Source organism: Grammomys surdaster, unplaced genomic scaffold (assembly GCF_004785775.1).
Source record: "Grammomys surdaster isolate TR1022 unplaced genomic scaffold, NIH_TR_1.0 188, whole genome shotgun sequence".
In the NCBI taxonomy this organism is placed as follows: domain Eukaryota; kingdom Metazoa; phylum Chordata; class Mammalia; order Rodentia; family Muridae; genus Grammomys; species Grammomys surdaster.
Window position 1 is genome coordinate 10,853,244 of NW_021604633.1, and position 13,373 is coordinate 10,866,616.

The 13,373-nt window shown below is 39.4% G+C and overlaps 1 protein-coding gene across 1 annotated transcript in view; it reads right to left on the reverse strand.

Annotated features, from left to right (window-relative positions):
* Window positions 1-13,373, reverse strand: part of Lrrc72 (leucine rich repeat containing 72) — a 43,775-nt gene that overhangs the window by 21,619 nt on the left and 8,783 nt on the right. Inside the window, exon 3 of the mRNA XM_028768791.1 lies at window positions 12,074-12,143. Within this exon, the coding sequence (XP_028624624.1) occupies window positions 12,074-12,143 (70 nt within the window). The remainder of the gene's footprint in view (window positions 1-12,073; window positions 12,144-13,373) is intronic.

A 13,373-nucleotide genomic window follows, 5' to 3' on the forward strand; every position in this document is an offset into this window, starting at 1 on the left:
GAGAGAGAGAGAGAGAGAGAGAGAGAGAGAGAGAGAGAGAGAGAGAGCCCAGGCTGGAAAGCTGTCTGTCTCCAGAAGAACATAAGCCACTAGGTTGGATCCACTATTTGACTTGGAGTCCTTTGTTTCACTGTTCCCATACACCCCTTCCACAGAACCTGTCTCTAAGCAACAACTGGATTGAAAATGGGCAAAGGAGACTGGCGGAGGAAAGAGGAGGCTAGAGGGGTACTACAAGAGGCATCATGCTCCTCACTAATTCTTCTCCATTGCAGTCACAGTTGGGGAGGCAGAACATCAGGAAGCACTGGGATGGAATGTGGGTGTGGTTGGGGCTGGGGAGGGTGGGGCTGAGAACTAGAGTCACCATTGGCTGAGCACACCTACAAGACAATGGAGCAGGAGTACTGCCATGCCAGCAATGGGCAGGGCTTAGGCTTTTGAGACCAAAGAGGCCACCATATCCAAGCTGTGGTTGCTACACTCTGCACACTATTGACATGCCATATCTAACCAGAGGAAGACCTTGCCATTTCCCCAAACCTGACCTGGGGAAAGCCCTGCCATTCATTGCCAGACACTTCGGTCCTTGGCATGGCCATGCTCATGTCAACAACACACATTCAGTCAGGACACACCCCATTCCATAAGATATAGTCAAAGGAGTTGAACATGTTGAAAGATAGCGACATGCTAGTAGTGTAGCGTGTTGGCTATACTGTTAATGGAGTATTATTCACAATAGCCAAGATAAGAAATTAAAGTATCAGTGGATGAGTGAATAAAGAATGGGATGCTAGTCTAGTCTTCGAAAAGAAGGAAAATTTGTTATTTTGATAACACGGAAGAGTCTGGAAGTCAGGTTAAGTAAAACAAGTCAGGCACAGAAAGGCAAGTACTGGATAATCATGCTCATACGTGAGTAAGTTGCAGAAGCAGAATTTATAAAGTGGAAAGAAAAGAGATAGCTACTTAGAGGCTGGGAAAGGAGGGAATGAGTAGTTATTTAATAAAAGGCGACTATGATTCAGATGGAACTGAATCTGTCAATGATCGACAACAGTATACTGTATATTTCAGAATAATAGTTTTACATGTTTCACATAAAAATGACAGGTACTAAAATGATGAGCAAGTCAAATCAGCATGATTTAATGACATTGAATATGTATTTAAAACATCCTATGGTACTCCAGGGCTAATACTGAACTTATAAAGAGAGAATTTAGTAAATATTCTTTTTCTAGAGAACGTTTCCAGTTTACCAGTAGGCACCTAACTGTACTACCACACAGAGACAGGAGGAGGTTTATTCTACAGAAGTGAAGAAAAGAAAAAGAAAGAAGAGACGAGAAAAAAGAATAGGAGAGGAGAGGAGAGGAGAGGAGAGAAGAGAAGAGGAGAGAAAGACGAGAAGAGAAAACAGGACAGGACAGAAGAGCAGAGCAGAGCAGAGCAGAACAGAACAGAGAACAGAGAACAGAACACAGGACAGAACAGAATACAACAGAATAGAATGGAACAGAGGAACAGAAGAGCTCCTAGGCAGCTAAAGCCTAGAGAGCTGTCTAGAGCTAGAGGTAGATCGTTCTGCCTTTGAGGATTACATTTCCTGGAAACTTGACAAGTTAAGACCATTTTCTCCAGCTTGTATTTCAAAGTCTTTCTCTTGGGGCAGAGGATTGCTAAAGGCTTTCCAGAGGATTCTGACCACAGAACCCATGCATCACAATACCCAGGTTCCCTCCAATTCTGCCTTGAAGACACACCCTAGAGTCAAGTTTGCATTGACAACTCCCAACCACACATACACTTCCAACCAACATTTTGACATTCATCTGTTTTTCTTTTCATAAGACACAGTCTTATTATATAGGTCTGGATGGCCTGGAACTTGCTATGCAGATCTCAACCCTGAGAGCGTAACATCCCTTCCTCTGCCTCCTGGGGGCTGGGATTAAAGGCATGTACTAGTTACTACACACAGATAGATTTTCTTTGTAAAGATTTTGTGTGTGTGTGTGTGTGTGTGTGTGTGTGTACCACCTGCATAGCCAGAAGCTAGCATTGAATGCCTTGTAATTGGAATTAGAGGTCGTAATCTGTGAGCCATCTGAGGGAGGTGTTTGGAATTGAACATGGGTCCAGCCAGAGCAGTGAGTGTCCTTAAGCATGAACTATCTCTCTAGCCTTTAAACTTTCATCTTAACTACAGCCAATTTTAAAAGACATTTAAGGACAAAATTCTGACATAAAATAGAGATTAAAAGAAATACATAGAAATAATATAAATAGGTATATTATTAAAAATAGCAGCAATAACTCCCATTATTACAATACTTGAAGATGAGGGCATTTTTATCATTGAAACAAAGAAAATGTGTGTGTGTGTGTGTGTAAGAGTGAGATGCTCAGAGCACTAAAGCACTTGCTATCAAGCATGGAATCCTGAGTTTGATCCCTGGGGACAACATGGTGGAAGGAGAGAACCAATGCAATTTCTCCTCTGACCTCCACATACACCACAGTACAGGTATGCCTCAATAAATAAAAATGTAGTAAAATAAACATTTTAATTACCTCAAGCATTCTAGGACAAATGATTTAAACAACGAAAAACATTATCAAGGATATAGAAGAATTAGATCTCCACTACACTCTGTTGGGAATGTTAGATGTGTGATTGTCACGGAGGGCATCCCTGCATCCTGGTCAGCAATCTTCCCTTGCAATGTGTATTAAAAGATCTCAAAGATCTCAAAGAAAAGAACAAAATCAGGATCTCAAAGGGTTAAACTGCCTGTACTCCCACATCTACTGCTGTGTTATTCAAAACAGCCCAGGGGTGAAAATCAACTCAGCCTTCTGCTGAAAGGGAAGGGGATTAAGGAAAAGCTGCAGTTTACATACAATGGAACATTAGTCTTAAAATCTGTAGAAATCCTACAGTGTGACATGGCTGAGCTTGGAAGATGCCATGCTAAATGCACTAAGACAATCCTGAAAGGACTGAAACAGTAAGATTTTACCCTTGAAGTAGCTAAATAGCCAAACTCTTGGAGGCAGAGGGCCTGGGACAAGGGAAATAGAAGCCATGGATCAGTTTGTAAAAGTTACGAGACATGAGTAAATTCTAGAACTCTACTGTGACATATGGTACTTGTTGTTACCAATGTGGCAGTGTACATTTAAATATTTGACAGGGAGGTAAATTTCGTTTAAGTATTCTTCCCCTAGACAAGCAAGCACAACCCACAGGATTGTGACTTCTTCCTGAGTGAGTTATACCTTGGTTGTAGCAACGGTTTTATGGGTGTGTATGTATTTGTTCAAACTTATTCAGTTGTACATTTTGTATGTACTTTTTGTTGTTGTTTTGTTTTTTTCAAGACAGGGTTTCCTCTGTATAGCCTTGGTTGTTCTGGGAACTCAGTAGAACAGGATGGCCTCAAACTCACAGAAATCTGGCTCCTTCTGCATCCCAAGTGCTGGCACCAAAGTCATGTGCTACGACCACCTGGCTGTGCATTTTAAATGTAGGAAGTTATTTGTACATCAGTTATGCCTTCATAAACATGTTAGCAATCTGAGCTGGAGAGATGACACATAATTAGAATCACTTAGTGCTCGTGCAGAGGGCTGCAGGTTTGTTTTGAGCACTCATATCTAACTGCTTAAAACCTCCAGTAACTCCATCGCTTCTGGTTTCAGCCAGCCCCTGCACACATGTATGCATATGCATATATATATATATAATATTAATTTTAAAAATAAAATTAAAATATAAAAATCATATAAGGGTAGTATAAAAGGTAAGCATCTTTTACATAAAACATTATATGAATATATAATTTTCCTGGATTACACGTTTTAAAAGGTATATATAAAATAAACATTTAGGGGCTAGGGATATAATTTAGTGAGTAATTTAGTTGACTTGCACACAGAAAACACGAAATTTGAACCCAGCATCACACAAAGTTGAGTAATGGTGGGGTGTTATTACATGAGACTCAGTTTTTAAAAAGAAAAAAAATATGAAAAAGAAAACAAACATTTAGATCAAAAGAACACTTGAAAACGGAAAATTTGAAAGAAGCCTTTTAAGACCATGACAAGGGTGTGGGAAAGAAAGATGAAGGGTATAGGAAAAAAAGAGTGACATGACGTGTGAAAAACAGAAAAGGAAAATTGAGAGGAAAATGCAAGAAGGCTCACCACAGTTCAGCAGTTACATGTGTGGATATGTGTCATGTGTACATACTTATGTGTTTGTGTGTATGTGTTGTTGATGTGTCTGTACGTGAGTATGTATGCGTGCTTCTGAGTATACGTGTAAATTCCAGGAAGAAAAAAAAGTACATAAAAGAGAAAGACATGAAAATAAGACTAATTTCCTCAAATCAAAAGCCAAGAGGTTTTTGGATTGAAATCTCCTCCAATCCAACACAACGGATAAGAATGGGCTCACCTTTGTCTCTGCTGCTCTGAGCAAGCACCCTGACAAACAGCAGCCTAAGGGAGAAGGAGTTTATTTTAACCCACGGTGGTAGCAGGGAAGTTCATGCACCAGGAAATTACAATGATTAGTCACGTTACCTCCACAGTTAAGAGGAGAGAGAAATGGATGCGTGTCTGCTTGAGGTTCCACTCACTTTCTCCACTTGTGCAGCACACCCACCTCCTCACCGGTTTGCTGCTGACTACATTGGGCTGGGTCTTCCCATAACAATTTGCACAATGAATACAATGCTTCATAGCCACAGCTACAGCCACAGCCACAGGTCAACCTTCCCAGGTGATTCTAGACTGAGTCTAGTAGAATATTAAAACCAACCATCGCACTTATCAACACGTATCACCGTGACATGTCAGAATAGTTGAAGATAAGAAGAGTATGGAGGAAAAAGAAAGACAAGGATCCCAGGAGACAGGAAGAGATCATAGTATTCCCAGGGTGGTGGTGAATGGGACAGGGACTGCACACAGACACATGGAGCAGGCAGTCCAGAGCCCATCTAAACGGCCTGGGCAAACGAAGACAACAGAAGGAACTGAACGCCTTCAGGTTTGCTCAGTTGACAAGAGTCCGTGTTGAATAAGTAGAAATAGCATTTTAAATATTATAGCATATTCAATAAATAGCATATTAATTTGCTAGAGCAAATAGAAAACTCTTTATAGAGTAGAGGCCGGAAGTTTGAAGCTGAGCCACTGGTGGGAGTTGAGTGTAGTTCTGAGATCTCTCCTGGGTTGTAGAGGTCACCTTTGTCCTCACTTGAACTTCTCCATGTGCCTATGAATAGCATCTCTTTGTGAGCTCTAATCTTCTCTTTTATAAAACTGCAAGCCATATTGAATTAGGGCCCACCCTTAATACTGCATTTAACTTAATTACTTCTAAATTCTCTATCTGCAGTACAGTTCCAAGGGACCTGGGATCATAGCTTCTACATATGAATATAGGGAGACTCGAGTCAGCCCTTAGGGTGGAAAATCAAACAATCAAGAACTCCAGGGAATCAGAAGGACAATAAAGGAAAAGCAGAGTATAATGCATGGTTTAGTTCTGAAAAGCACACTTTGTCTTAACAATGTAACGAGTGACTATTGATTTAACCAAAATTACACTACAACCACATAAGGAAACCAGGAAGTGGGAAGGATGTATGTGTGTGGTACAAGTGGGAACAAGAAGGGGAAAGAACTAAACTCTCATGTTCCTTAGTGAAAACAAAATAACTAGTGCAAAAGAGAAAAATCAGGAAGCAAAGTACCACTGAGAAGAACTGCAGGGCGCTCATCCGAGGACAGCTGCCGGGGTGAGCCCCTGGGCCCATGGCTAAGTCATAGAACTACCTAAGTTTCTACTTTTACCATGTGAGTACATAGTGCTATATATAAATAAATATATTTAATTTGTATATATTTGGTATATATTTATAGTACATAAAATTTATAATAATACAATATATTATATATTAAAAATATATTTTTTAAAGGGGTAGAAGGCTGAATCTTTGTTTTTACTTTGCAGCTGCGTGTGCAAGTGCTTCATTAGTGCTTCACCTACCCCAGAACATTTCTTTGTTGTGATAAACTTTGAAGCAGTTGAGAACACAGCAGTTCCAGAAAGGTTGTGATTCAATAAACAAGGACAGAAAAGTAGCTCTTCCTGAGCCTTCGGCTCAACATCCATTCACTAACAGTTGCTCATTACAGGGTATTCTCTGAGGAACGATTATTTCTTCTATTTCTGTCCCTTTATTTTGCACGTGTATCTCTCTAAACATTACCTAATGTTCACATGCATGTATACACACACAAACATAGACACACACACATTTGAGAGACATCATAACTTTTCAGAATTTGAACCTCTTTATAATTTCAAGACTTCCTTAGTGATTGCTAGTATAAATCTTAGAGCTTACTTAAGATCTTTGCTATCCCAGACTTTCTGCAAGTAAGCATGGACAGATTAAGCCATTAGAGTGTACCCACCCTGTACTTAAATCAGGAGTCAGGAAGGCAAAACACCCAATTATTTCTTATGGCAGCAGAGATGAGACAAGGTTGGAATGGTGGAGGTGCTGAGAGTCCTTGCACAGTGGCTGGTGCTGCAGACACCAACATGATGCAGCGTAGGCTCCTGTTACACTCTCTGTGGAATTTCATTCTACCATATGATTTTTAATTTTAACCACGCTTGCATTTGATCATGAGAATGTTTTGGACTTTATTTTTAAACCTTAGAATATCTATCCAGCATCACTTCAATAAATACGTTTTCTGTGTAAATGAGTAGGAGAATACCTCTGTCCTTTTTCTTACTTGAATTGACGTCTATGTGTTGAAAAGTTCCTACTGTGGTGTCCAATGAAAAGGAACTAATACATCAACTTCACAGAAATTAAATGCTGAGGAAAACATCCCTGACTTACTTTCCTCAAGTTTATAATTGATGACCAAGTACATGCCATTTGAGATTCACTGATAACTTGGAATTTTTTGCATTTATGAGAAAATTCTACAGTTTCAACTTACTCATCTTTCCATTTAATAGGCAGTGCCAGGCTGCTAAAATCTGTTGGCACAGCAGAGAGGAAAAACAAACCAAAGTCCTGGGCTTTGTTGTAGCAGTAAATAAAGTTTAGAATAAACACACACGCGTATACACATACACACACGCATATACACATACACACACACAAGTAAATTGCACATTATGGTATAAGTGGGTAAATATTGTGTGAAAAGGCCTGGAGATGGAGAGGAGGGATAGTGCTCATGGGATGGTTGGCTTCCAAGGAGGGAAAAGGCTCTGTGAAGGAGACAGAGTAGGTTAGTTGTAGGACCAGCACTTGGGATGAACCAGGTCTCGATGGAGAGAAACAAGATGGTTGTTGGAATGGCCGGAGCAGAGTTCTAGGACCAAACAATAGCCAGGTCCTCTTTGTGTAGTATCAAAAGTAACAGTAGCAAGAAGATATATGGATTTTGAGCACAGGGGTGACTTGTTTGCATGTAGGTTTCCACAGGCCACAGGTTTCTGTTGTTTTGTTTTTCTTGGTTTGTTTTTTGTCATAATGAGTGATTTCAGTGATGGGGAGGTGATGCCTCCCCTGACCCAAGGAGTAACTGATGATGGGAAACAGTTTTGGTTGTAATTCTTGGCAGGGAATGTCCTAGAGACCAACGGGCAGAGGCCATGGATACTGCTAAGTGTCTTAGAATAGCCAACTCTCACCGTCAAGAGGAACTCAGCTCAGAAAGTCAGTAGCATCATGGCTGAGAAACTCTGACCAAAGATCTTGCCTCCCAAACCAGCGACTAAAGAACATAGTGACAGTCTCAGAAATTCTGTAGTTGTGTGTAAATTAAGTTCTTTATGTTTGAATATTGAAATACCATACTTCTTAAAATAGAATTTTAACTATTAGCCAGAAGGAATTATTTTTAAAACATAATTATTTAGATTATTTTTAAGTCAGTCTGAAAAGCGAAAGGTTTCATTAGGTCACCTAACACATATGTATTGCCATACTGTGCTGGTTGATTGCTTGTTAACTTGGCACAAGCTACAGTTATCTAGGAAGGAACAGAAATAGAGAAAACACCTTCATAAGACTCTGCTAAAAGGCTTTTTCTTAGTGATTGACGGGAGAGGACCTAGCTCTTTGTGGGTGGGACCATCCCTGAGATGGTGCTCCTGAGTTCTAGAAGAAAGCAGGATGGGGAAGCCACAGAGGGAAAGCCTTCCTCCATGGCCTCTGCATCAGCTCTTGTCTCCGGGTTCCTGGTCTGCTTGAGCTCCTGTCCTGATTTCCTTTGATGATGAAGTGTAAAATAAAAGCGTAAGCTGAACAAACTCCTTCCTCCCTAAGTTGCTCTGGTCATGGTGTTCCATCACAGCAATAGTAACCCTGGCCAAGACCTGTTGTTCTAATCCATCCCCGCATCGTACAGCCTTCCTCTTCCTTATTCTCCCACACGAGCTGGTCCCCTGCTTTTCACCAGTTTAATCCTCCTTTCGGCATCCTTGTCATACGTATTCCATTACTTTCTGTTCCCCAGTTCCTTAGCATCTCTTCCTTCCCATGATTCCCCTTTCTACCTCTGCGTTCTAAAAACAGCACCCCACAAACCCAAATTCTACACATGAGTGAAAACCTGTAGTATTTGTCTTTCTGAACCTAGGCTATTTTACTGAATGTAAGGACTTTCAGTTCCATGCAAGTCCCCACAAATGTCACGATTTCATTTTTCTCTATGGCTATGTAAAATTCCATTCCGCCTATGTACTACATCGTTTTTATCCAGTCATTGATTGATGGACATCTGTGCTGATTCTACTTCCTGCCTATGGTGAATCTAACAGCAATGAACACGGGTGGATGAGTGTCTCTGTGGTGTGTTGACTTAGATTCTGTGGCGTATAGTCACTGGAGAAATACATTTCAGCTGTACAGAATTCTGTTTTTGTTTTGTTTGTGGACATTTCACACTGACTTCTATGGTGATCTCACCAAGTTACATTCACACTAGCAGTGTGCGACTTCCTCTTTCCCAGCATCCTCACTAGAATTTGCTGTCATTAGTTTCCCTAATCATAGCCATTCTTACTGGAATGAGATGGAATCTTAGGGCAATTTAAATCTGCATTTTGTAGGGGAGAATTTTAATAATATACCATACAGGAATGGGAATAAAAACTAATATTCAGCCGGGCAGTGATGGTGTACATCTTTAATCCCAGCACTTGGGAGGCAGAGGCAGGTGGATTTCTGAGTTCGAGGCCAGTCTGGTCTACAGAGTGAGTTCCAGGACAGCCAGGGCTTCACAGAGAAACCCTGTCTCGAAACAACAACAACAACAAAAACAAAACAAAAACCCTAGAATTCATCCTGGATTTCTAAGTTCACTTCTATGGCGTTTCTTCCTAATGAATTAAAACAATATTTTATAATAGCTTAAAACATATACACCTAAAATAATTAAATCTTTAACCTTAAAAATTAAACTTGAAAATATTCAGCAAGTTATTTTATCTAATCAAGCAGATTTAATTTACATGTTTCTCTCTTTTTATTTGCAAATTAATGACAATTTTATGGAAACACTTTCCAAAAATAAACTGTAGTTCTTTCTTTAGAAATGACAACTCAAGGGGACTGGCTCAACACGTATGAGCACTGGCTGCTCCTCCAGAGGACATGGCTTTGATTCCTAGCTCCTAACATGGTGGCTCACAGCTTCTGTAACTCCAATTTCAGAGGATCTACTGTCCTCCTCATCTCTTCTGGCACTGCATGCATGGGAACAGTACATACATGTTGGCAAAAGGCCCATATATGTAAATTAAAAAAATTTAAAAGTCAAAACTGGATACATACTGCTCACATCCATGGCTTTCACAGCCATGCAGAGAGCTGTATATTGGTTGTTTCTGCCGATTTTTTTTTTTTATGTTTTAAACATTCGGTAAAATATTAGTCTCCCAACAAAGTTGACAAAGTAATGTAGTTAGTGTTGCCTTGAGGTAAGAGAAACTCATTATAAGAGCACAAATTATGTGGGAGTCATATAGTTTACTTTGTTTATTAATGGCTTTTATATTCAGTATGAGAACTTTTAATTATTTTCTAGAAAAAGGTAAGGTGTTTCTAAGTACATATATTCAAACATATTACGAGTAAACCTGAGGGATATCTCCCAAATTTCTACATTATGGGTACCCAGTCAATCATTAGTCAGTAGAAAAATTCATGTTAGCTTCATTCACTAATCTCAGGAACACTTAGAATGTGTCAGGTGGGTTTATCTTTCATATATAGTTACATAGACTATATAAATATATTCCTTCAGCAAGAAGCAAGTGAGGATTTTAGAAAGTACAGAGTCAATTGCACATAAGAAAAAGACAAGTGAAGGATTCTGACTCTCCTCTCACCCCACCCCCCTTCAAAAGAAAGAGTAAGATGTTGGTAGGCAAGGGATCCCTTGCTTTCTGCAGGACACCTTCATAGATCAACTGTATGAAGAGTCAGCGGGTGGCCAGATATCAGATAAGACACAGACAGCCAGGAAATTCCCCAAATTCCCTAATCATGTCTCTCACCTTAGACACGGTGTGACACTTTTACATGTTTTCCCTTTCAGGAGCCACACTGAAAGCAAAGATGAGTCACGGTTGCCAGGCCCGATGATTGCCATCTTGGTTTTACTCAGACTTTGCATTCTATGACCCAGGATAATTTCTGACAGGGGGTCTAGAAGGCTTTGGAATTTTAATATCCATCAGTGGTACATGTACTTTCCAGTTCAGTTTTTAGTTGCCTGAGCCTTGAAAGTATTTGTGTTTTTTTTTTCTTCTAGAAATTATTTCAAGATAAGAGACAGAAGGAAAGCAATTTCATTTTCCATTTTCACCCAGTTGGTTAAGAAAATGCATTGACACATTGAGATGTTTTCATAAACATAGCTGTCTAAAGATTCAGTTTTATGAATATAGATTTTTGCACAAAGGCAGCACTGTTAGGAAAAAGATTATCATCCTTCTGACTGCTGGTGTTTGGAAATCTGAATTCAAAACGCTCAGGTTGATTTATCAATGAAAATAAGCAAAATCCAGGCTGTTGCCAGCCACAGTAAATGTTAAAACCCATCTTCTAACCAGTTAACTCTGCTTACTGCCTGGGTTTGTGTGTCACTTGTTTTTTTGCTTGAAGAGCTGAGGCCATTACTGTAAGGGCAGGGTGGGGAGGCTCTTACGTCTAAACCACAGACTCTAATGGAAACTTTGCATACCATGCCTTTGGTGTGGAGAACTATCCCTAAAGTTGGAGACATAGTGGTTTGGTACTTGATGATTCCTGAAAAAGCTAAATTCATTTCACCAGCAATGGGACTTACTGACATCTTTTACCTTTGACTAAAGAACAAAGATGTATGCATCCAGATTCTTGAGTATGAGAAAGCACATGTAAAAAGTGGGTCTGGTCAAAGTTCTTAATGTAAAATTCAAAACTCTGAGGTGACTAGAGGAACTGTATCTTAAGACAGAAGCGTATGTAACAATTTCCTGACTAGGACTCTAGTAGCTCCAGAAATATTAGCAAGAATTTACAAATAGGATTTCATGAAATAAGATGTAAATTTTATCTTACCAAGGCAGGATCTCTGTGTGTGTAGTGTTTGTGTGTGTGTGTGTTTCCGTGCCTGTCTGTGTTTCATTTGTAAAGAAATAATAATATATGAAAAATATTTTCATTTATGAACTTGATTGAAGACACTGGCCATATGGACTGTATGATTTTGTATTACTAGGAAAGGAGTGGCTGTCTAAGCTTTCCTTCACAAAACTACCTCTGATGGGTAGGTCCCTGATATCTCTGTATCACTGTATATATACATATACATATACGTATACATATATATGTATATATATATGTGTGTGTGTTTCTTATTTGAAGTTAAGCTTTACAAATAATGCTTAATATTCTGAATATTAGCTCAATTAAAGCATGAAATCAAGACACTTAAGTAACTTAAAGATAAAATATAACATTACCTTATTATGATGGAGCCACAAATATCTTAATTTTTTAAATCTAGAAAGATCAATAACTTCTGTCAGTCCACTGGAAAAGAAAAAAAAAACATGAATATTAACAAGTCACTTGCTTATTGATAAGGCTGGCCATACTGCTACGATTGTTTGGGAGAACTGGCAAGGCCTTTCCTTTCAGAATTGTTGGTACACTTACATTCTAATTTTAGAAAGAATATCATTTGATTTAAGCTTTTATTGCCAGTAAAGGTCATTAGTTGAAACATATATTATTGCAGAGTTTATTTCAATCTCATTTCAAAACATTTTGCTGGGCATTGGGGAGGGAGAAAAAAAATGAAATGGACACTGGACTGTCAACTCAATGTGAAAAATTCAACTGGGTGCTGCTTTAGTCTTGCCTGCAAGTTCTCACTCTGTGATTGGTCCTGTAGTGGCCACACAAGATCGAGGAGATGACATTAGCAGGATACTTAGGGACAGACACTGAGGAGTCGGTATTGTTGCTCACTATTCTCCTGGTCAATACAGCATCCACCTAAGGAGACTAAGTTTGATTCAGCAAAGTAAACCATCAAATTATTCACACACACCCCCACTCACTAGATTTCCTTTATAGTTCGTTTATGTCTTATCAATATTCATATATTGCATTCACTTGGCCTAACTTCCAGTAATTGTAAGTTTATGTTTGCCAAAGTCTTCCCCATTAACATATTTACGTATTTAAAATTGTAGACAACTGGACAGGAGAACGCCACATATTCCTGATTCTTCTCAGTTTCCCAACGATTATATTCTAGATATATTGCCTTAATTACATTAGTGGAAAGGCTGTGTTACGTCAGGAAGTTAGTGATGTCAGTTTGTCTCACTGCTGGTACACTAAGTTCTGTTATTTGTTTAGGGTCTTCCAAGTCTGTACTGAAAAATGCAAATTTTATAATAGAAAGCTAGTGTGTAGGGCCCAACTTGGACTCCACACACGATGTCTTGCCCCGCACAATGCCATTGCCTTCATTTGGTGACCCACTACCTGATTTGGGATTGGTCCTCATTCTTCTTACATTAATTAACTTTTCTTTCTACGAAGAGCATCTGCTCTTTTCTTTCTCTTGTTTATTTCTCTTCTCTGTCTTCTTCTGATTTGCCTGCCCTCCCCGACACAATTTCTGAGATACAACATATACCAGGCTTCTCCAAAGCAACTTTCAATAAGAAGTGCACAGCACTAGTGTATTCTCTCTCTCTCCCTCTCCCTCTCTCCCTCTCTCCCTCTCTCCCTCTCTCCCTCTCTCCC